Consider the following 24,732-nt stretch of genomic DNA (forward strand, 5'->3'; position numbering starts at 1 on the left):
ATATTTACTCTGTATATTGGGACTTTTTTGATATGCAAGAATACCGCATCTTACAATCTACTATAACTATGCTTATATGTCTTAAGTATAGAATTCTACTTTTTATATTATCTTGTGCATAGATGCTATATTCTCTTTCAATATGATGTTAATAATGGCTTCATACCTGAACACCAACATTGAGTTTTTCATAACATGGCTAACCCTTAATAGTATTTTTTGAATAACAGTTTATTCATAACAAATAGAAAGGTTGTCTGCCTACGCCTACTAATGTTAATGGAACCATGAAATACGGAGGGGGTACCCCTTAGTAAATGCTTATTACAACCGTGGAGTTTTATACTGTGCAGGATCCAAATGAGCAAGTTTATGATACATGACACCTTACAACGAGAGTCAAGCCATTGCCTTACAAGTATTTTCACCTATGTATTAGAACTCATATAGTTTATTAATTTCTTGTCATAAAATGTATGGTTTATTGCTCTAAAATATGACTATGGGTTGCATTTCACTTCCAGATTACTGAGTATAATGTATTATTCATTTTATATGTTAATTAGCTATACATGTAAGCTATCCTCAATGGGGCTCCCCTCGGTCTATAAGTAATAATCCCATATAACCCACACATTAATTTATGATAACTAATTGACCTAGTCAAATAACAACATCAATTTAGATTTTTTTTTCTTTGCAATTTCTGTGCATAAAATGCAGTTAATGTTTGAGTTCCAACTCTATCCTCCAAACCAAATTGTTGTAAAAAAAACCCAGTAGTATTCTAGGAGAAATCTATCATCTTCAAAGTATCCCAAATCTGTGTCTGGCAGAGATATCGAATAATCTGTTATTGCCAGAAATGCATTATACACAGTTGTGCCAATGGAATGCCTGTATTGGTCCTAATGCAACTAATAAATCCTTGTATATAAAGGGATTGTGACCTCTTCAGAGTACTATTCACTGCAAGATACTCATTGTTTTGGTCCTACGTCTTCTCTTTGTCAATAAGTGAAATAAGTGAAAAACGTGGCACGAAACTCAAACTGGCGTCTCCTCACATGACTTTGTGACTGTACAGAAGCCTTGTTTGGGGCACAATTAGGCAGTTATGCAACACGTTTCGGCTGTCACTGGCAGCCTTTGTCAAGCATGCACTAATATATAAGGCTGTTGGCCAACCCTCGTATGATATTGAGATTTTATATATATTTTTATTGCATAATAGATAATTAAACATAAATAATTTAAACAAAAAAATGTTTATGTTTCTAGGAGTCTTTTGCTAAATTGGTATTGCTTTTTTTGGCTCTTATTCTACATAATCTGGAGTTCTCACTTTTTAATTTGACGCAATTACAAGAGCGCTTTTTCGGCTATTTCCCTCACTAGCGATTGCATTTTTGGTTCACACAAAAGTCCTACTCTGATTATGAGGCCAAAAAGTTCACAGCAATCACAATCCATTTTAAAGAGACTTCTCAAAACCTTTTTTTACTTTTCAAACACCTCAAGGTACTTGAGAAAGCCCTGAAATGGCCTTTTGGACATTTTTCCAAGTATTCCAAGACCATTTGGAAACATTATATTATATTACACATGTGTATGACATTCTGAAATGGCCACAGGAGACATTTTAGAGGTGTATTAGCATACATGTATCAATTCATTAAAGCTCTATTCATCGCTATTGTATAGTCTGTATTAGACATGTGCATTAATTATCGGACAAATGTACATTTGTAAAGAAAATTGGATTTTCGCTTTCGTAAACAAATATCCAAAGGAATACACCAACTAAATTTAAAGAAAACTAAAAAATACTGATGAAATTCGTCAGTACTTATTTGTTTCCGCTAAACTGATTTTTAAGGTTTTTTACTTACCTTAACGCACTCTAGAGAGCACGCTAACCTGATCCTCTTCTTGTCAGGTCCCTGCTTATGCTAATAGGAGGCTTAATGTCCTCGCAATCCAGGACCTGAATTAATTTTAGTGCAGGTCCTGGGAGCCAAACTGCTAAGCCTCCTGTTAGCACGTCCGCGACTCGCGACAGAGGATTGGGTTAGCGCACTCTCCAGAGTACGTTAAGGTAAGTATGTAGATACAGGTAAACTTTTAACCTGTAGCTTTGAAACATTTAAATTTGTTTTAACAAAAACTAATGTTACTGTTTAACAAAAATTCTATTTTAATTTAATTTTAAGTTAAATAAAAACCAAATATTGCAGGGAATGAATATTCGGGGAAACAAATTTACTTAAATATTCATTACAAAAATTTTATTTGAAACTATTTTTTTCTCCCTGCACATCCCTAGCCTGTATACAGTGGACAGAATACACATTTTCATATGTATAGGTTCATTTACATATGTATATGTGTTGAGTATGTGATATCCTGTACAGCTAAGGGGATCTGCAGAAAAAGTAAGCTCAGGACCCCAAAAGCTAGCAACAACGTGAAGTTAATGTTGGATTCTTAGTCCCGCTAGGATTTTTAGTATTAGTAAAGGCATCTTCATAAACGGCCTTTAAAACAGATTCTCGCAATTGTGAGTTCAAAAGGAACCTATCACAAACTGTTTCGACCCTCTCCAACCATCTTAAAGTGACAGGAAACCCAAACATTTTCTTTCATGATTTGGATAGAACATACGATTTTAAACAATTTTCTTCTTTACTTCTGTTATCAAATTTGTTTTATTCTCTTGTTATCCTTTGCTGAAGGAACAACGTTGCGCTACTGGCAGCTAGCTGAACACATCTAGTTAGCGAATCACAAGAGACAAATGTGTGCAGGCATCAATCAGCATCTAGCTCCCACTAGTGTAGGAGAGGTGCATATTCTTTTTCAACAAGGGATACAAGAGAATGAATCACATTTGAAAATAGAAGTTAATTTAAAAGTATCTTAAAATGGCATGCTCTATCTTAATCATGCAAGTTTAATTTTTGACTTTCTTATCCCTTTAATGCCACTTGTATGTAGACATGATGGGCACACTGACATGAATGCTCAATCATTATATTATCACTAATAATATTTTACAAGTATTGTTTTTAACATTATTTACACTTATTGATTGTAAAAGCACCATTTCCAGTTTGGCATGATTTGAAAACAAGAAGACAACTTGTTTCTATTAGATGCACTTAAATCTTCTTGTACTGGATTTTGACAGTACTGAAACTGTAAAGCATGAACCCTACCCTTTGGAATATTGTATCTACATAGAAGATGTTCAAATGAGATTGCGCCCCCATGCAGGCTAAGTACAAACACGTTCACGAGTCTCACGACAGTGCGTTTTACAGTGCTGCGCCTACATTATTCTACCCGGGATTGGGCCTTTGTGAAAGTGAGTTCGATAATGTAGAGTGTGAAAGGGCTATTGTAAATGTCAGTTTTGTGTGACTTCACAGTTCTTTTTCTGAAAACAAGTACTTAACACGCGTAGAGGCCTTTTTGGGAACTTTTCTATTGAAACGGCATTCACGGCTGCAGGCTTTTAACCCATGGATCCATTTTGTATTGTGATCACTTTGAAAACAGGCCGACCAATTTGGCCAGGAAGCAAAAAGTCAGTTTGGGAGCTAATAACCAAAATATTGTGATCGATGCCATAGCTTATTATGATATTACAGCATTATTGAGTTCACAATCTTGAAGCCTTTATACAGTTATGGTAGGAGTATGAGTACCACAGCTTATGGTTCCACCAAGACCATATAGAGTACAGCATTTTCAAAATCCACAAGTACAGCTGACAGATGGGAACATTTGTACACTATATTTGAAGTGGTGCTCTTGGTTGGGGAAAATATCAAACAAACATATGTCAACCTTTTAAAAGTACTTTTCTTCATCTAGCCATCTACCCAGATCATTAATGTACAATTTTTAATTCACAGAATTATTTTTGTTTGCACATTTACAAATATGATTCTTTAAAAAGTGATCTCTTAATTTCTGCATTTTTTTATCATGCATGTCACACACTGTTGATTAAGGGAATGCAAGGTGCATAAATGTTTCCTCCTGTGAGTGTTTCTGTGGGTGTCTGTGTTTATGTCTTTGTGCTTTGGTTTGTGTCTCTATGAGTGTGTATGTATTTTTTTCTGTTGGTATCTCTGTGAGGGTGGGTGTGTATGTCTTTGTGCATTTTCTGTGGATGTCTGTGAAGGTGTGTGCATATGTCTTTGAGCTTTTTCTATGGGTGTCTCTGTGAGGGTGGGCGTGTGTTTGTCTTTGTGTTTTTTCTCTGGATGCCTCTGTGAGGGTGGGTGTGTATGTCTGTGTTTTCTGTGGATGTCTCTGTGTGTATGTATGTCTGTGTTTTCTGTGGATGTCTCTGTGAGGGTGTGTGTATGTCTTTGTATGTTTTCTGTGGATGTCTCAGTGAGGGTGTGTATGTATGTCTTTCTGTGTTTTCTGTGGGTGTCTCTCTGTGTGTGTGTATGTCTTTGTGTGTTTTTTGAGGCTGTCTCTGTTGGTGTTTCTTTGGGTGTATGTGCAAGTTTGAGTTTGTGTGTGTGTCCTTTGTCGGTTCCTTTTAGGACATTTTGACCTTACTACTGATTATTCACATCTTTCTACAGACTTTGAGACTAATGCGACCTTTCCGGGAGTCACCAATCTACCATTTAACCTTTAAATTATTGTTTAGGCAGTTCAGGGCCCTTCCTTTCAGCCACTGCATGCTGTTGTCATCATTTAGTTGGCATCTTCCTTTACAAAAAGATAATCAGAACTCCATATTTTGTTTTCTAAATCTCCTTTTTTTTTACAAAACTGTAGTTTACCTCATTACTTGTCAGGACAATGTAAACAAGTGCTAAGTGTCTGTTTGGTTGTCTGTGTCTGAGTTTCTTTGTGTGTTTGCTAGAGTGTCTATATGTGAATCCTTATGTGTGAGTGTGTGTGTGTGTGTGTGTTTCAGTGTATGTTACTACCTTTACAACATTTCCAAGTTTAAATAGACAATTAAGAATAAAGTGCATATACATTTTAGTCACTTGGTCAAAAATTGCACATGTCAAGGGGGGGGGGGGCGCCCTGATAAATGGTTAAGTCAGGGGCCCCAAAATTTCTAGTGGCGGCCCTGGGAGAGACACAAGGAATAAAGTATAAATAGCATTTTGCCTTGTGATGTCCTTGCTGCTATTATACATCCCAAATGCAGCATTAGCATATCAGCTTTGGTCTGAGGACCTTTTAAATTTTTTCATTGTGCAGCATAGATTTGTATATTGTTGACAACAAGAGCAGTTTGAAAGTATTTATTTAAATAAGATGATACAAATGCTCAAAGTCAATTAAAATGTGCATTAACAGGAAGTAGCTGCCAGTAAATAAGAATTAGCAGGAAGTGCCTATCAGCCAGTGCTTCTTAGCAGGAATTATACAACTGATACAGCTGTATTAGATTAAAGGTAAATGTATACAGTGTGACTATTTGATTTTCTCTTTTTTCCTTCCAGTTAGCCCATCTTCTTGCTGGAGAACATAACAATATTACACAGGAATACCAAGTCGTTGACTGCCGTTATCCATATGAATATGCTGGAGGACACATTAAGGTACATGATACATACAAGTGGTATGGAGAACTGTATAGGAAGAAAAACAATATATTATTACCTTTAATTGATAACTTTGATTTTTTTTTGCTGTAGTACTGTATATATTTATGTAAAGAAGCAGACCAAGAACAGATTTATAGAACCACAATTTAAATTTGCCTGGAAGTGATGCACTAAAGGGACAAGTAAGTCAATTCCCCATCATCTTATCACAAGGCACTTTATACAATGCAAAGTGGATTAAAAAAAAAGGGTTTTTTTACTACTTTATTGGTGAAATGTGTATGATGTTGAAGCATACACATGAGTGCAGATTTATTGCTATGCCCTCTGTACAGTGCACAGAGTCCGAGACAGCTCTTCACATATCTATCTCCCCACACATCACCGAGACAGCTCTTCACATATCTATCTCCCCACACATCACCGAGACAGCTCTTCACATATCTATCTCCCCACACATCACTGAGACAGCTCTTCACATATCTATCTCCCCACACATCACCGAGACAGCTCTTCACATATCTATCTCTCCACACATCACCTAAGTTCACTGGGGATTCTCTTGGGAAGCCGTTACACATGAATCTCAAGACAGAGGAGCTACCGCACCATTGCGGCCTAACAGCAAGCCAGACCAGCACTTATATATTGATAGCCACGGCATACAGACATCACTGCGTGAATTACAACGGCCACTAAATCTAGACTTGGAGTGATACTCTGACCGCTTCACAGCCGTGATTATCACACTAAAGCCAAATCTGCAAAAATAAGCAACCCCAGGTATAAGAATTGTCGCGACTTCGCAACTTAAAACCAGGACTGGAAATTACCTTTTCACAGCAGCCGCGACTCGCGGCATAGATACTCCTAATATTCCCCCCAAAATAGGTACCTACCGCCTGCAGAAATGGCACAAATATCACTAGATCACAGATTGGTAATGGACACACACCAAGGGCCTACACCAGTGGCGGACTTCACCGCACTATACAGTGGATCTGCAAACCTACACAGGCTTCAGAGTTTACAGCATATACCATACCATTGTGGCAGCATTTAACGCCAGTGCTGAGACTACAAGCTCACACCATAACCGTGAGTAAACAATATACAGAAGGCACATAAGATAAAGTGGACATTCAATTGCGATATCCCCATCCTCGTGGTTGCAACTCCCATCCATTTTGGAGATTATGGCCCCTCACTTTACTTAACTCTCTGGTAGGAAAGATAAGTAGCCCTGTAGTTAATTTGAACCTACTTTGGGATCTTTACTACATAAAACTCCAGACCAGATCAGACATGATTAAATGAACAGTTATAACTCACACTCTGAGCAATATAATCCCACAAGCTATAATTAAGAGAAAGGCACATAAACTAAAACTACCCTGAAGCTGTATGATGGCGATATAAATAACCGTTGTGGCACAAATACCACATGAGGCTAATACTGACAAAGGACTGAGGCTGATGATACAGATTCTTTTACAGATGCCATAATTCAGAGGCCTATAACTCCGCAAACTGTCTAGTGTCAGTAGGCCTTTGCAACAACAGCGTATGAGTGCACAATGCTCACTCAAGCTATATCTTGGACAAAACTTGTTGACAACGGGTCCCAAAGTTCGGAATTTGTTAGCCCAGTGGGATGGGTAATATGCCCATGTTCCCTGTAGCAGCCCTTCCATTTACTGATGAGACTTTGCCTCTACAAGACTTGCAAAATATATTTAAAATAGGAGTGGATTAATCTCTTCCATTATAGACACGATGCCTGTTTCTTCACAATCTAAGGCATATATACTGGCTCAGTACGCTAATAAGTTGCACTTTCTAGTAAAATTTACTTTTACGTATCTATGTACTTATATTAAGCCACATGTTAAGCTTGATAGATGAAGATCTGTGTTGGCTCTTGGGTTAATTCTACATGAGCATCTATGTATTATTGTTTCACAGGTGTGCAGTTTTCAAGCCTTTTTAGTTAAAACTTATCCCTGGTATATGTTTGCTACTTTTAAGTTTATACTGCATGGGTCTATATACCTAGTCTACTAAGGTTCCATAATGGCTGCTAACCTTCTGCCTCGCAGACACTTAGTTCATTTATATTGAGAGTAAAATTTGAGATATTAAGCATCAACATTTTTTTAATATGTCATAGCTTAACATACCAGAGTTGAGGATATGAGTGTCTGGTTCACAGCTTATAAAAATTGAGAACCTCTAGGTTCAGTGTGTGCTAGGTACTGCATATGATAGGTACTGCGTGTGCTAGGCATGGTGTATGCTAGGTACAGTGTGTGCTAGGTACAATGTGTGTTGGGTACAGTGTGTGCGGGGTAAAGTGTGTGCTAGACACAGTGTGTGCTAGGTACGGTGTGTGCTAGGTGCAGTGTGTGCTAGGTGCAGTGTGTGCTAGGTGCAGTGTGTGCTAGGTGCGGTGTGTGCTAGGTACGGTGTGTGCTAGGTACAGTGTGTGTTAGGTACGGTGTGGGCTAGGTATTGCGTGGGCTTGGTACAGTGTGTGCGCTGGGTACAGTGTGTGCTAGATACAGTATGTGCTAGGTACAGGGTGTACTAGGTACAACGTGTAAAGGAAGTAACACTTTTGACTACCAGCTACTTTGAGTGTCTGTTCACCCTAAGTCTCTTTAGTGACCTTCCAATCTACGGTCACTCCTCTTTCATGCTCCTATGTCTTACTGTTTTGGCATATATTAATGGAATATTGAGAGATTGACATGATGTTATGTATCACCGGAATATATTCTTCTCCTCCTGCAGTACACAATTCCTTGATCTAAAAACCTCTAGTTACTTTCCACCCCTAATGACACATTATGGTTATCCATTAGCTGTAGAATTGTACTATATAGTTCCTAGGCAGTTGTCTCCTACAGCTAGCCCTGACATTACCTAATAGTCTTGCATCTTGTTTAAAGCTATCACTTACTACTCTTGTTGACTAGTATGTTTGCAGAATCTGCTCCTCAGTATATGCGGTCTAATCCATTAATATATTTTAAAGCAACTTGTACTGACTTTGTTTTTTGGAGCACTAAATCTAATTCATACGCATCACCCCCCCCCCATACTCAGAGCCCACATCAGGGTTCAATCTAGGTGAATTATTTTTACCACAAATCCTTGCAATTTACTTCTGATGTATCAATGTCTTGATAGCAATTGTAACCGGACCTGCGTGTCCGATCCTTCTGTATGTGTCTGTTTGAACAGGGTTCCTGCGTGTCCCCAAGTGTTACTTTTAATTCTAAAACCAAATAAAAACTATTTCTCAAAAAAAAAATCTTAAATATATACAAAAATCTCCAGTTAAAGGGACAGTCAACCCAAATTTTCAAATAGGTAATTCCTATAAAGTTGCTAACGTTTATTAGTTTGCACTGTAGCCTAATTTATTAGCCTAAATCGTTTATAAGCATTACTACTTACTAGTTTCTTACTTGCTGTTTAAAATGCCCGCCTGCCCCCTCCCATATTTCGTCATCATGATCCTCAGGTTGTTCAGTGTCCAGCTCTAAACTCGGCTAATTCTCATAATTCCACGCTCCTGTGTTTTTGCGCATGCGCATTGCGCCGCTAACACTGTAGGGGGAAGGAACTCAAAATCCTTTCTCAAGTTCCTAGACGTCTGACGTCTGGGTTGACTGTCCCTTTAACTGGAAATGAATTTGCTTTTACTGTAAGAGTCCGAAGGAATGTCATTCCCTCTCATCTCATTTGCATATGGGCTGTTCCCAGCTACTGTGTGGCTGTGGGAGTCAATGGGAGTAGTGGGCTGCGGGGCAAGCAGGAGAAGTGTGGCACCAGGCGGGCGGGCTGCCTGCTGGTGCATCGGCTCTCTGTAGTGGTCCTAGCTATCATGCACTGTCCTTAGGGGAAATCAGGGGCTGTGTCCTCATGTACCGCTGTGCTTCTAGGTTATATGACCCCACGCGTGTGCTCACTGATGTGTTTATATAGCTGCAGGCTCGGGTCAGACAGGGGACTCCTGTGTCTGCCTCTGGCTACCTTGTGCTGCGATCGGACACAATCATTGTCCACACGTGTAGCTCTAGCATCCAGCACTGTTGTAATAGGGCTGCTGACAGGGATATCTGTGTATCTTATTGTATACTGCCCCTGGGTACCCCCTGTACCACTGTGCTATGCTATAATATTAAGCTGTTTGATATGTGCCAGTGTCGGAAATGTGCCACGTTGGTGGGCAAGATATGTGCCAGTGTCTGACTCTGAAATTTGGCATCTGATCTGCTGCCCCTGGCGCGCGCATCGCTCCTCAAACTGCTGCTTCAGCAGCTATAAATCTTGTCCCTGTCCAAGCAAGTAGAAACAGCCGGGTGATGGTGAAACAGCTCAATAGACATCCATAAGTCTGCATAAATCCCATTGCAACCTGATGGAAACTAAACTCAGCTTCAACCGCTGCAGATACCCAAATATCATGAAAAAGCTTTTCTGTTGCCCATCTGCCCTGTGAAGTAACTGCTCCCAGTGCCCTGCTGCACATAACTGTATATAAAGACACCAGCCTTTGTGTACCAGCTGAATCTCACTGCTAGAGAGTGTTGTGGTTACTGAGCTCTATCTGCAGACGTGTGTTATAGCCTGTCAGTAAGCTCTACACCTAGAAGTATGTTCTATCCTGTCAGTAGCCTTTATCTCCAACACAGTATTTATACCCTTTAGGTAAGCTCTGTCCCCAGGATCGTGTAGTATCCTTGACAGAATGCTTCAACCGCTGCCTTCAAATAATTTCCCTGTTATAGTCTGACCTTTGTCTTTTCTTTCAGTCAACCATTCCCTCCCGTGTTTGGCTCTATTGCTGTAAGCAATGTGCTCCAAAGTGCTCTCTCTCTCTTCCAAAAGCGAATTACTGAGAGTGACCTCTTGCAACACCAGTGTGCCATATACCCAAGAAGTGAAATTCATGGCCCTGCAATCAGTTGTACATCACTAACAGTAAATTTTATATGTCATAAGTACATTTTATATCCCTTATCAGTGAGCTCTATCATCCATCAGTGAATTATATGCCCCCCCCCCCCTCAGCAGTAAGCACCATCATCCAGCAATACAGAGAGAGAACTTTGTTGTAAATTCCCCACCAGTAATTTGTTCAAGTCCCCCCCACACACACACACTTTACCTGTGCTCCCCAAACTTCTCTTGGGAAGGGCTCAGTAACCACAACACTCCCTAGCAGTGAGATTCAGGAACAAGATTTATACCTGGTGAAGCAGCAGTGTGAGGAGCGATGCGCGCGCCAGGGGCAGCAGATCAGATGCCACATATCTTATTCTTAAGCTGTTTGATATGTGCCAGTGTCGGAAATGTGCCACGTTGGTGGGCAAGATATGTGCCAGTGTCTGACTCTGAAATGTGGCATCTGATCTGCTGCCCCTGGCGCGCGCATTGCTCCTCACACTGCTGCTTCACCAGGTATAAATCTTGTCCCTGAATCTCACTGCTAGGGAGTGTTGTGGTTACTGAGCCCTTCCCAAGAGAAGTTTGGGGAGCACAGGTAAAGTGTGTGTGTGTGGGGGGGACTTGAACAAATTACTGGTGGAGAATTTACAACAAAGTTCTCTCTCTGTATTGCTGGATGATGGTGCTTACTGCTGGGGGGGGGGCATATAATTCACTGATGGATGATAGAGCTCACTGATAAGGGATATAAAATGTACTTATGACATATAAAATTTACTGTTAGTGATGTACAACTGATTGCAGGGCCATGAATTTCACTTCTTGGGTATATGGCACACTGGTGTTGCAAGAGGTCACTCTCAGTAATTCGCTTTTGGAAGAGAGAGAGAGCACTTTGGAGCACATTGCTTACAGCAATAGAGCCAAACACGGGAGGGAATGGTTGACTGAAAGAAAAGACAAAGGTCAGACTATAACAGGGAAATTATTTGAAGGCAGCGGTTGAAGCATTCTGTCAAGGATACTACACGATCCTGGGGACAGAGCTTACCTAAAGGGTATAAATACTGTGTTGGAGATAAAGGCTACTGACAGGATAGAACATACTTCTAGGTGTAGAGCTTACTGACAGGCTATAACACACGTCTGCAGATAGAGCTCAGTAACCACAACACTCCCTAGCAGTGAGATTCAGCTGGTACACAAAGGCTGGTGTCTTTATATACAGTTATGTGCAGCAGGGCACTGGGAGCAGTTACTTCACAGGGCAGATGTGCAACAGAAAAGCTTTTTCATGATATTTGGGTATCTGCAGCGGTTGAAGCTGAGTTTAGTTTCCATCAGGTTGCAATGGGATTTATGCAGACTTATGGATGTCTATTGAGCTGTTTCACCATCACCCGGCTGTTTCTACTTGCTGGGACAGGGACAAGATTTATAGCTGCTGAAGCAGCAGTTTGAGGAGCGATGCGCGCGTCAGGGGCAGCAGATCAGATGCCACATTTCAGAGTCAGACACTGGCACATATCTTGCCCACCAACGTGGCACATTTCCGACACTGGCACATATCAAACAGCTTAATATTATAGCATAGCACAGTGGTACAGGGGGTACCCAGGGGCAGTATACAATAAGATACACAGATATCCCTGTCAGCAGCCCTATTACAACAGTGCTGGATGCTAGAGCTACACGTGTGGGCAATGATTGTGTCCGATCGCAGCACAAGGTAGCCAGAGGCAGAAACAGGAGTCCCCTGTCTGACCCGAGCTTGCAGCTATATAAACACATCAGTGAGCACACACGTGGGGTCATATAACCTAAAAGCACAGCGGTACATGAGGACACAGCCTCTGATTTCCCCTAAGGACAGTGCACTATAGCCAGGACCACTACAGAGAGCCGATGCACAAGCAGGCAGCCCGCCCGCCTGCTGCCACACTTCTCCTGCTTGCCCCGCAGCCCACTACTCCCATTGACTCCCACAGCCACACAGTAGCTGGGAACAGCCCATATGCAAATGAGATGAGAGGGAATGACATTCCTTCGGACTCTTACAGTAAAAGCAAATTCATTTCCAGTTAAAGGGACAGTCAACCCAGACGTCAGACGTCTAGGAACTTGAGAAAGGATTTTGAGTTCCTTCCCCCTACAGTGTTAGCGGCGCAATGCGCATGCGCAAAAACACAGGAGCGTGGAATTATGAGAATTAGCCGAGTTTAGAGCTGGACACTGAACAACCTGAGGATCATGATGACGAAATATGGGAGGGGGCAGGCGGGCATTTTAAACAGCAAGTAAGAAACTAGTAAGTAGTAATGCTTATAAACGATTTAGGCTAATAAATTAGGCTACAGTGCAAACTAATAAACGTTAGCAACTTTATAGGAATTACCTATTTGAAAATTTGGGTTGATTGTCCCTTTAAGCTTAAATAATCTCACTAAAAGGTGATCCATTTAATACTAGCGATCTTATCCATGAATTTTGTTTATAGACAGAAATGTATCCAAATAATTTTTAAATGTATCTAGGGTATTGGCATTCACTACCTCCTTTGGTAATGAGTTCCACAATTTTATTGCTCTTACAGTGAAAAAACATTTTCATTGCAGGAGATTAAATCTCCTTTCCTCCAACCTTAAATTATGACCTCTGGTCACAAACAATTTTCTTGGAAAAACAGAGCTTCTGCCATCTCTGTATATGGGCCTTGAATATATTTATATAAAGTAATCATGTGACCTTTTAAACGCCTTTTTTCTAAAGAAAACAGACCCAGTTTGGCTAGCCTCTCCTCATAGGTTCAATTATCCAATCCCCTTATTAGCTTTGTGGCCCTTCTCTGAACTTTTTTCTAGTTCTGCAATATTTTTTTTGCAATTGGTCCCCAGAACTGCACTCCATACTCAAGGTGAGGTCTTACCAGGGCTTTATATAGTGACAGAATTATGCTTTCCTCCTTTGAGTCAATGGCATCTATTTATTAAGCCGTCAACCGCAAATACGCTGGAATTCCGCAGCGTATTTGTGGCGAGCTTGATTTGCCTTAGTTAAAGACCGGCAAAAGTAGAATTTTGTGACGTAACATATGATCGGACGGACTCAGTCCGACACAGATCGATGCTTACGTCACTACAGATGTTCCGAATGCAAGTTCGGCACAATCTGACTACTTTTGTAAGTTATCAAATAACTACCAGGTAGGCTCGCCACTATTCCGGCCCAGCGTACCTGGTTTTCAATCTGTCACTCTGGAGGCGGCGGATGCCATAGGAATCAATGGGAGTCGGAAAGCAGTGAAAGCTTATGTTCGCTGCTGCCCGATATCCCATTGATTCCTATGGGAACGTTTACATCTAACACCCTAACATGTACCCCGAGTCTAAACACCCCTAATCTGCCCCCCCTACACCGCCGCCACCTACATTATACTTATTAACCCTTAATCTGCCATCCCTACACCGCCGCCACCTAAATAAAAGTTATTAACCCCTATCCCGCCGCTCCCGGACCCCGCTGCAACTAAATAAACTTATTAACCCCTAAACCGCCACTCCCGAAGCCCACCGCCACCTACATTATACTTATTAACCCCTAATCTGCCGCCCTACACCGCCGCCGCCTACATTTATTAACCCCTAATCTAAAGTACAAAAAAACAAACACTAAATTACAGAAAATAATAAACAAATTGCAAGATTTTTAAACTAATTGCACATAATCTAATCCCCTAACAAAATAAAAAAAGCCCCCCAAACTAAAAAAAAGCCCTACCCTACACTAAATTACAAATAGCCCTTAAAAGGGCCTTTTGTGGGGCATTGCCCCAAAGTAATCAGCTCTTTTACCTGTAAAAAAAAAATTACAACCCCCCCAACATTAAAACCCACCACCCACACAACCAACCCTATTCTAAAACCCACCCAATCCCCCCTTAAAAAAACCTAACACTAACCCCTTGAAGATCACCCTACCTTGAGAAGTATTCACCCAACTGGGCCAAAGTCCTCAACCAATCCGGCAGAAGTGGTCCTCCAGACGGGCAGAAGTGGTCCTCCAGACGAGCAGAAGTCTTCATCCAGGCGGCAACTTCTATCTTCATCCATCCGACGTGGAGCAGGTCCATCTTCAAGACATCCGGCGCGGAGCTAACTCTTCTTTCGACGGCGACTGAAGAATGAAGGTTCCTTTAAGTGACGTCATCCAAGATGGCGTCCCTTCAATTCCAATTGGCTGATAGAATTCTATCAGCCAATCAGAATTAAGGTAGGAAAAATTCTATTGGCTGATGCAATCAGCCAATAGGATTGAATTTCAATCCTATTGGCTGATCCAATCAGCCAATAGGATTGAGCTTGCATTCTATTGGCTGTTCCAATCAGCCAATAGAATGCAAGTTCAATCCTATTGGCTGATTGGATCAGCCAATAGGATTGAAGCTCAATCCTATTGGCTGATTGCATCAGCCAATAGGATTTTTCCTATCTTAATTCCGATTGGCTGATAGAATTCTATCAGCCAATCGGAATTGAAGGGATGCTTTCTTGGATGATGTCACTTAAGGGAACCTTCATTCTTCAGTCACCGTCGAAAGAAGAGGATGCTCTGCGTCGGATGTCTTGAAGATGGACCCGCTCCGCGCCGCCTGGATGAAGACTTCTGCCCGTCTGGAGGACCACTTCTGCTGGATTCGTTGAGGACTTTGGCCTGGCTGGGTGAAGACGTCTCAAGGTAGGGTGATCTTCAAGGGGTTAGTGTTAGGTTTTTTAAGGGGGGATTGGGTGGGTTTTAGAGTAGAGTTGGTTGTGTGGGTGGTTGGTTTTAATGTTGGGGGGGGGTTGTAAAAAAAACATAATTTATGTAAGAACTTACCTGATAAATTCATTTCTTTCATATTAGCAAGAGTCCATGAGCTAGTGACGTATGGGATATACATTCCTACCAGGAGGGGCAAAGTTTCCCAAACCTCAAAATGCCTATAAATACACCCCTCACCACACCCACAATTCAGTTTAACGAATAGCCAAGAAGTGGGGTGATAAAAAAGTGCGAAAGCATATAAAATAAGGAATTGGAATAATTGTGCTTTATACAAAATCATAACCACCACAAAAAAAGGGCGGGCCTCATGGACTCTTGCTAATATGAAAGAAATGAATTTATCAGGTAAGTTCTTACATAAATTATGTTTTCTTTCATGTAATTAGCAAGAGTCCATGAGCTAGTGACGTATGGGATAATGACTACCCAAGATGTGGATCTTTCCACACAAGAGTCACTAGAGAGGGAGGGATAAAATAAAGACAGCCAATTCCTGCTGAAAATAATCCACACCCAAAATAAACATAAGCAGAAGATTCAAACTGAAACCGCTGCCTGAAGTACTTTTCTACCAAAAACTGCTTCAGAAGAAGAAAATACATCAAAATGGTAGAATTTAGTAAAAGTATGCAAAGAGGACCAAGTTGCTGCTTTGCAGATCTGGTCAACCGAAGCTTCATTCCTAAACGCCCAGGAAGTAGATACTGACCTAGTAGAATGAGCTGTAATTCTCTGAGGCGGAATTTTACCCGACTCAACATAGGCAAGATGAATTAAAGATTTCAACCAAGATGCCAAAGAAATGGCAGAAGCTTTCTGGCCTTTCCTAGAACCGGAAAAGATAACAAATAGACTAGAAGTCTTACGGAAAGATTTCGTAGCTTCAACATAATATTTCAAAGCTCTAACAACATCCAAAGAATGCAACGATTTCTCCTTAGAATTCTTAGGATTAGGACATAATGAAGGAACCACAATTTCTCTACTAATGTTGTTGGAATTCACAACTTTAGGTAAAAATTCAAAAGAAGTTCGCAACACCGCCTTATCCTGATGAAAAATCAGAAAAGGAGACTCACAAGAAAGAGCAGATAATTCAGAAACTCTTCTAGCAGAAGAGATGGCCAAAAGGAACAAAACTTTCCAAGAAAGTAATTTAATGTCCAATGAATGCATAGGTTCAAACGGAGGAGCTTGAAGAGCTCCCAGAACCAAATTCAAACTCCAAGGAGGAGAAATTGACTTAATGACAGGTTTTATACGAACCAAAGCTTGTACAAAACAATGAATATCAGGAAGAATAGCAATCTTTCTGTGAAAAAGAACAGAAAGAGCAGAGATTTGTCCTTTCAAAGAACTTGCGGACAAACCCTTATCTAAACCATCCTGAAGAAACTGTAAAATTCTCGGTATTCTAAAAGAATGCCAAGAAAAATGATGAGAAAGACACCAAGAAATATAAGTCTTCCAGACTCTATAATATATCTCTCGAGATACAGATTTACGAGCCTGTAACATAGTATTAATCACGGAGTCAGAGAAACCTCTTTGACCAAGAATCAAGCGTTCAATCTCCATACCTTTAAATTTAAGGATTTCAGATCCTGATGGAAAAAAGGACCTTGTGATAGAAGGTCTGGTCTTAACGGAAGAGTCCACGGTTGGCAAGAGGCCATCCGGACAAGATCCGCATACCAAAACCTGTGAGGCCATGCTGGAGCTACCAGCAGAACAAACGAGCATTCCTTCAGAATCTTGGAGATCACTCTTGGAAGAAGAACTAGAGGCGGAAAGATATAGGCAGGATGATACTTCCAAGGAAGTGATAATGCATCCACTAACTCCGCCTGAGGATCCCGGGATCTGGACAGATACCTGGGAAGTTTCTTGTTTAGATGGGACGCCATCAGATCTATTTCTGGAAGTTCCCACATTTGAACAATCTGAAGAAATACCTCTGGGTGAAGAGACCATTCGCCCGGATGCAACATTTGGCGACTTAGATAATCCGCTTCCCAATTGTCTACACCTGGGATATGAACCGCAGAGATTAGACAGGAGCTGGATTCCGCCCAAACCAAAATTCGAGATACTTCTTTCATAGCCAGAGGACTGTGAGTCCCTCCTTGATGATTGATGTATGCCACAGTTGTGACATTGTCTGTCTGAAAACAAATGAACGATTCTCTCTTCAGAAGAGGCCAAAACTGAAGAGCTCTGAAAATTGCACGGAGTTCCAAGATATTGATAGGTAATCTCACCTCCTGAGATTCCCAAACTCCCTGTGCCGTCAGAGATCCCCACACAGCTCCCCAACCCGTGAGACTTGCATCTGTTGAAATTACAGTCCAGGTCGGAAGCACAAAAGAAGCCCCCTGAATTAAACGATGGTGATCTGTCCACCATGTTAGAGAGTGCCGAACAATCGGTTTTAAAGATATTGTTTGAGATATCTTCGTGTAATCCTTGCACCATTGCTTCAGCATACAGAGCTGAAGAGGTCGCATGTGAAAACGAGCAAAGGGGATCGCGTCCGATGCAGCAGTCATAAGACCTAGAATTTCCATGCATAAGGCTACCGAAGGGAATGATTGTGACTGAAGGTTTCGACAAGCTGCAATCAATTTTAGACGTCTCTTGTCTGTTAAAGACAGAGTCATGGACACTGAATCCATCTGGAAACCCAGAAAGGTTACCCTTGTCTGAGGAATCAAAGAACTTTTTGGTAAATTGATCCTCCAACCATGATCTTGAAGAAACAACACAAGTCGATTCGTATGAGATTCTGCTAAATGTAAAGACTGAGCAAGTACCAAGATATCGTGCAAATAAGGAAATACCACAATACCCTGTTCTCTGATTACAGACAGAAGGGCACCGAGAACCTTTGTAAAAATTCTTGGAGCTGTAGCTAGGCCAAACGGCAGAGCCACAAACTGGTAATGCTTGTCCAGAAAAGAGAATCTCAGGAACTGAAAATGATCTGGATGAATCGGAATATGCAGATATGCATCCTGTAAATCTATTGTGGACATATAATTCCCTTGCAGAACAAAAGGCAAGATAGTCCTTATAGTTACCATTTTGAACGTTGGTATCCTTACATAACGATTCAATATTTTTAGATCCAGAACTGGTCTGAAGGAATTCTCCTTCTTTGGTACAATGAAGAGATTTGAATAAAACCCCATCCCCTGTTCCTGAACTGGAACTGGCATAATTACTCCAGTCAACTCTAGATCTGAAACACATTTCAGAAATGCTTGAGCTTTTACTGGATTTACTGGGACTCGGGAAAGAAAAAATCTCTTTGCAGGAGGTCTTATCTTGAAACCAATTCTGTACCCTTCTGAAACAATGTTCTGAATCCAAAGATTGTGAACAGAATTGATCCAAATTTCCTTGAAAAAACGTAACCTGCCCCCTACCAGCTGAGCTGGAATGAGGGCCGCACCTTCATGTGGACTTAGAAGCAGGCTTTGCCTTTCTAGCTGGCTTGGATTTATTCCAGACTGGAGATGGTTTCCAAACTGAAACTGCTCCTGAGGATGAAGGATCAGGCTTTTGTTCTTTGTTGAAACGAAAGGAACGAAAACGATTATTAGCTCTACTTTTACCTTTAGATTTTTTATCCTGTGGTAAAAAAGTTCCTTTCCCACCAGTAACAGTTGAAATGATGGAATCCAACTGAGAACCAAATAATTTGTTACCCTGGAAAGAAATAGAAAGTAAAGTTGATTTAGAAGCCATATCAGCATTCCAAGTTTTAAGCCATAAAGCTCTTCTAGCTAAAATAGCTAGAGACATAAACCTGACAACAACTCTGATAATATCAAAAATGGCATCACAGATAAAATTATTAGCATGCTGAAGAAGAATAATAATGTCATGAGAATCACGATGTGTTACTTGTTGCGCTAAAGTTTCCAACCAAAAAGTTGAAGCTGCAGCAACATCAGCCAAAGATATAGCAGGTCTAAGAAGATTACCTGAACACAGATAAGCTTTTCTTAGAAAGGACTCAATTTTCCTATCTAGAGGATCCTTAAACGAAGTACCATCTGACGTAGGAATAGTAGTACGTTTAGCAAGGGTAGAAATAGCCCCATCAACTTTAGGGATTTTGTCCCAAAATTCTAATCTGTCAGACGGCACAGGATATAAATGCTTAAAACGTTTAGAAGGAGTAAATGAATTACCCAATTTATCCCATTCTTTGGAAATTACTGCAGAAATAGCATTAGGAACAGGAAAAACTTCTGGAATAACCACAGGAGCTTTAAATACCTTATCTAAACGTTTAGAATTAGTATCAAGAGGACTAGAATCCTCTATTTCTAAAGCAATTAGAACTTCTTTAAGTAAAGAACGAATAAATTCCATTTTAAATAAATATGAAGATTTATCAGCATCAACCTCAGAGACAGAATCCTCTGAACCAGAGGAGTCATCAGAATCAGAATGATGATGTTCATTTAAAAATTCATCTGTAGGGAGAGAAGTTTTAAAAGATTTTTTACGTTTACTAGAAGGAGAAATAACAGACATAGCCTTCTTTATGGATTCAGAAACAAAATCTCTTATATTATCAGGAACATTCTGCACCTTAGATGTTGAGGGAACTGCAACAGGCAATGGTACTTTACTAAAGGAAATATTATCTGCTTTAACAAGTTTGTCATGACAATCAATACAAACAACAGCTGGAGAAATAGCTACCAAAAGTTTACAGCAGATACACTTAGCTTTGGTAGATTCAGCACTTGACAGCGATTTTCCTGTAGTATCTTCTGGCTCAGATGCAACGTGAGACATCTTGCAATATGTAAGAGAAAAAACAACATATAAAGCAAAATTGATCAAATTCCTTAAATGACAGTTTCAGGAATGGGAAAGAATGCCAAAGAACAAGCTTCTAGCAACCAGAAGCAATAAAAAATGAGACTTAAATAATGTGGAGACAAAAGCGACGCCCATATTTTTTCGCGCCAAATAAGACGCCCACATTATTTGGCGCCTAAATGCTTTTTGGCGCCAAAAATGACGCCACATCCGGAACGCCGACATTTTTGGCGCGAAAAAACGTCAAAGAATGACGCAACTTCCGGCGACACGTATGACGCCGGAAACGGAAATAGAATTTTTGCGCCAAAAAAGTCCGCGCCAAGAATGACGCAATAAAATGAAGCATTTTCAGCTCCCGCGAGCCTAACAGCCCACAGGGAAAAAGTCAAATTTTAAGGTAAGAAAAAATGGTCAAATCAAAATGCATTATCCCAAATATGAAACTGACTGTCTGAAAATAAGGAAAGTTGAACATTCTGAGTCAAGGCAAATAAATGTTTGAATACATATATTTAGAACTTTATAAACAAAGTGCCCAACCATAGCTTGGAGTGTCACAGAAAATAAGACTTACTTACCCCAGGACACTCATCTACATATAGCAGATAGCCAAACCAGTACTGAAACGAGAATCAGCAGAGGTAATGGTATATATAAGAGTATATCGTCGATCTGAAAAGGGAGGTAAGAGATGAATCTCTACGACCGATAACAGAGAACCTATGAAATAGACCCCTTAGAAGGAGATCACTGCATTCAAATAGGCAATACTCTCCTCACATCCCTCTGACATTCACTGCACGCTGAGAGGAAAACCGGGCTCCAACTTGCTGCGGAGCGCATATCAACGTAGAATCTAGCACAAACTTACTTCACCACCTCCATCGGAGGCAAAGTTTGTAAAACTGAATTGTGGGTGTGGTGAGGGGTGTATTTATAGGCATTTTGAGGTTTGGGAAACTTTGCCCCTCCTGGTAGGAATGTATATCCCATACGTCACTAGCTCATGGACTCTTGCTAATTACATGAAAGAAATTTTTACACATAAAAGAGCTGATTACTTTGGGGCAATGCCCCGCAAAAAGCCCTTTTAAGGGCTATTTGTAATTTAGTGTAGGGTAGGGCTTTTTTTTATTTTGGGGGCTTTTTTATTTTAAGGGGATTAGATTAGGTGTAATTAGTTTAAAAATCTTGTACTTTGTTTATTATTTTCTGTAATTTAGTGGGTTGTTTTTTTTGTACTTTAGATAATTTTATTTAATTGTAATTAAAGGGACAGTCTAGTATAGATTAAACTTTCATTATTCAGATAGGACTTGTAATTTTAATCAACTTTCCAATTTACTTTTATCATCAAATTTGCTTTTTTCTCTTGGTATTCTTAGTTTAGACTAAACATAGGTAGGCTCATATGCTAATTTCTAAGCCTTTGAGGGCTGCCTCTTATCACATGCTTTTTAAATCTCTTTTCAACACAAAGAGACAGAAAGTACACGTGGGCCATATAGACAACACTGTGTTCCGGCACAGGGAGTTATTTAAGATCTAGCACAAAACAATGCTAAATTTAAGACAATAGATAATAAACAGTCACAGTCATGTGATCAGGGGGCTGGAAGAAGGTTCTTAGATACAAGGTAATCACAGAGGTAAAAAGTATATTAATATAACTGTGTTGGTTATGCAAAACTGGGGAATGGCTAATAAAGGGATTATCTATCTTTTAAAACAATAACAATTCTATGGTAGACTGTCCCTTTAATTGTATTTAGTTTAGGAAATTTATTTAATTATAGTGTAGTGTTAGGTGTAATTGTAACTTAGGTTAAGTTTTATTTTACAGGTATATTTGTATTTTTTTTAAACTAGGAAGTTATTAAATAGTTAATAACTATTTAATAACTATTCTACATAGTTAAAATAAATACAAAGTTGCCTGTAAAATAAAAATAAACCCTAAGCTAGCTACAATGTAACTATTAGTTATATTGTAGCTATCTTAGGGTTTATTTTATAGGTAAGTATTTAGTTTTAAATAGGAATAAATTATTTAATGATAGTAATATTTATTTAGATTTATTTAAATTATATTTAAGTTAGGGGGTGTTAGGGGTTAATATATTTAATATAGTGGCGGCAACGTTGGGGGCGGCAGATTAGGGGTTAATAAATATAATGTAGGTGGCGGCGGTGTAGGGGGCAGCAGATTAGGGGTTAATAAGTATATTGTAGGTGGCGGTGGGCTCCGGGAGCGGCGGTTTCGGGGTTAATAAGTTTATTTAGTTGCGGCGGGGTCCGGGAGCGGCAGTTTAGGGGTTAATACATTTATTAGAGTTGCGGCGGGGTCCGGGAGCGGCGGTTTAGGGGTTAATACATTTATTAGAGTTGCGGCGGGGTCCGGGAGTGGCGGTTTAGGGGTTAATACATTTATTAGAGTTGCGGTGGGCTCCGGGATTTTCCCTCATGAAATCTCATTTTCCATTTACCTGCCCATACTGCGCTGACCTAATGACCTTACTTAACTTAGTATCATTTGCAAAAATAGAGATGTCCCTATTTAATCCTAGCTCCAAGTCATTTATAAAAATATTAAAAAGAATAGGGCCCAGCACTGATCCCTGGGGTACTCCACTGATTACCTTTGTCCAATCTGAGTATTATCCATTTACTACTACTCGTTGCTCCCTATCTTTTATCCAGTTATTTATCCATAAACTAACATTTTCAGCTAATCCCAGTCCCTTAATTTTGTGCATTAATCTCTCATGTGGCACTGTATCAAACGCCTTTGCAAAATCTAAGTATATCACATCAACTGATTCCCCTTTATCTATATTTTTACTTACTTCCTCATAGAATCTAATTAGATTCGTTTGACATGATCTATTTCTCATAAAACCATGCTGATTAGAACTCATAATCTTGTTTACACAAATATGCTCATCAATATAATCCCTTTATATCCCTTCAAATATCTTCCCCACTATTGTTGTCAGCCTAACTGGTCTATAGCTTCCTGGATCATCCCTGCTTCCCTTTTTGAAGAGTGGCACCACATCAGCTTTACACCAATCCTTGGGTACCATGCCTGAGGATAATGAGACTTGAAAAATTAAGAGTAGAGGTTTGTCTATAACAGTGCTAAATTCCCTTAACACCCTTGGGTGTATTCCATCTGGGCCTGGAGTTTTATTTACCTTAATATTATCCAGTTTGTTCCTGATATCCTCTATACATAACCCAGTTAATGGTATGGGCTGGCATGTTCTAATTTGTTCCAACGTATCATCCAATGGTTCATCTCTTGTGTGTACTGAAGAAAAAAACTGGTTTAGTATCTCAGCCTTCTCCCTGTCACTGTTAATCATGCTACCCTCCCCACATTTTAATGTACCTATATTGTCTTTCTTAGATTTTTTGCTATTTATGTACTTAAAGAACCTTTTAGGGTTAAATTTAGAATCCTTTGCAATTTATTTTTCATTTTCAATTTTGGCCAATTTGATTGCTTTTTTGCATGTTTTGTTACATTCCTTATAAATATGGAATTTTGGGTCTGTACTATTTTCTCTGAATAATTTAAATGCCCTACATTTTTTCCTAATTTCTCTTAACACATTTATATTCAGCCACTTTAGCTTGGATTTTTTATTTTTATAACCATATAGTAAATATATAATCAAAATGAAATAGGCAGAGATATCAGTAACCTCATTTTTGTAATTATATATACCTCTTCTTAAATAAGTAGACCACTCTTGGACCGTGGTAAAGTATAAATACGCAACGGAGGTAAGTGAGTTGAGTCTATAGCCACTTTTGGGCTTGGTAGAGTATAAATAAAATCACCAACAAATTATGTAATAACTTTCAACCATTATGGGTAACATTTTCTTTCTTCTGTAAACATATGAAGTACACTCATCAACAAATCATCACCGTCTAGAGAGATGCAAGTGATCAGACATAGCCATACAGTTAATACCAAAATAATATCAATGATATAATAGATCTTTTAGCAATCTGTCTACTCCGTTCCAGTACAGAAAATGAGTTGTTCACACTTCAAAGTCTATTTATAACTGGAAATTTTTAAGATCATGGAAATAAAATATAGTTGATTAATTAATTAGGCTGTTGTCATGGAGAGAGAAAATAAATGTTTCTATAGGATTCATTTTCCTTGTGTAAGGAGGGGGGAAATAAGGGATAATGGGGGAATGGAGCCATCAGAAACTCAAAGGAGTGAGGTTAGAGGCTAGGGGGCAAATATAAAGAAATATAACTTTGAGGCTGGGTTGGTATAGAAGCATATCATCCCCAGACCCATACAGTAAAGGGACATAAGTGGTATCTTCCCTCAGGGGCTGCTGTCACCACTGGACGAAGACGGGAAAGGTGTAGTGGATATGACTCGCTCTATCCCGCAGAGCGGGAAAGGATGAGGGGAGACACCTTTCTTTCCTTTCTCTTTTCCTCACTTTCCAGGTATATATTATTGGAGCTAACA

At 39.8% G+C, this 24,732-nt stretch overlaps 1 protein-coding gene across 1 annotated transcript in view; it reads left to right on the top strand.

The window, feature by feature from the left end:
- LOC128640484 (M-phase inducer phosphatase 1-B-like) overlaps positions 1-24,732 on the top strand; it is a 61,640-nt gene that overhangs the window by 13,146 nt on the left and 23,762 nt on the right. Inside the window, exon 4 of the mRNA XM_053692962.1 lies at positions 5,490-5,588. Within this exon, the coding sequence (XP_053548937.1) occupies positions 5,490-5,588 (99 nt within the window). The remainder of the gene's footprint in view (positions 1-5,489; positions 5,589-24,732) is intronic.

Source organism: Bombina bombina, chromosome 9 (genome assembly GCF_027579735.1).
Source record: "Bombina bombina isolate aBomBom1 chromosome 9, aBomBom1.pri, whole genome shotgun sequence".
NCBI classification, from domain to species: Eukaryota; Metazoa; Chordata; class Amphibia; order Anura; family Bombinatoridae; genus Bombina; species Bombina bombina.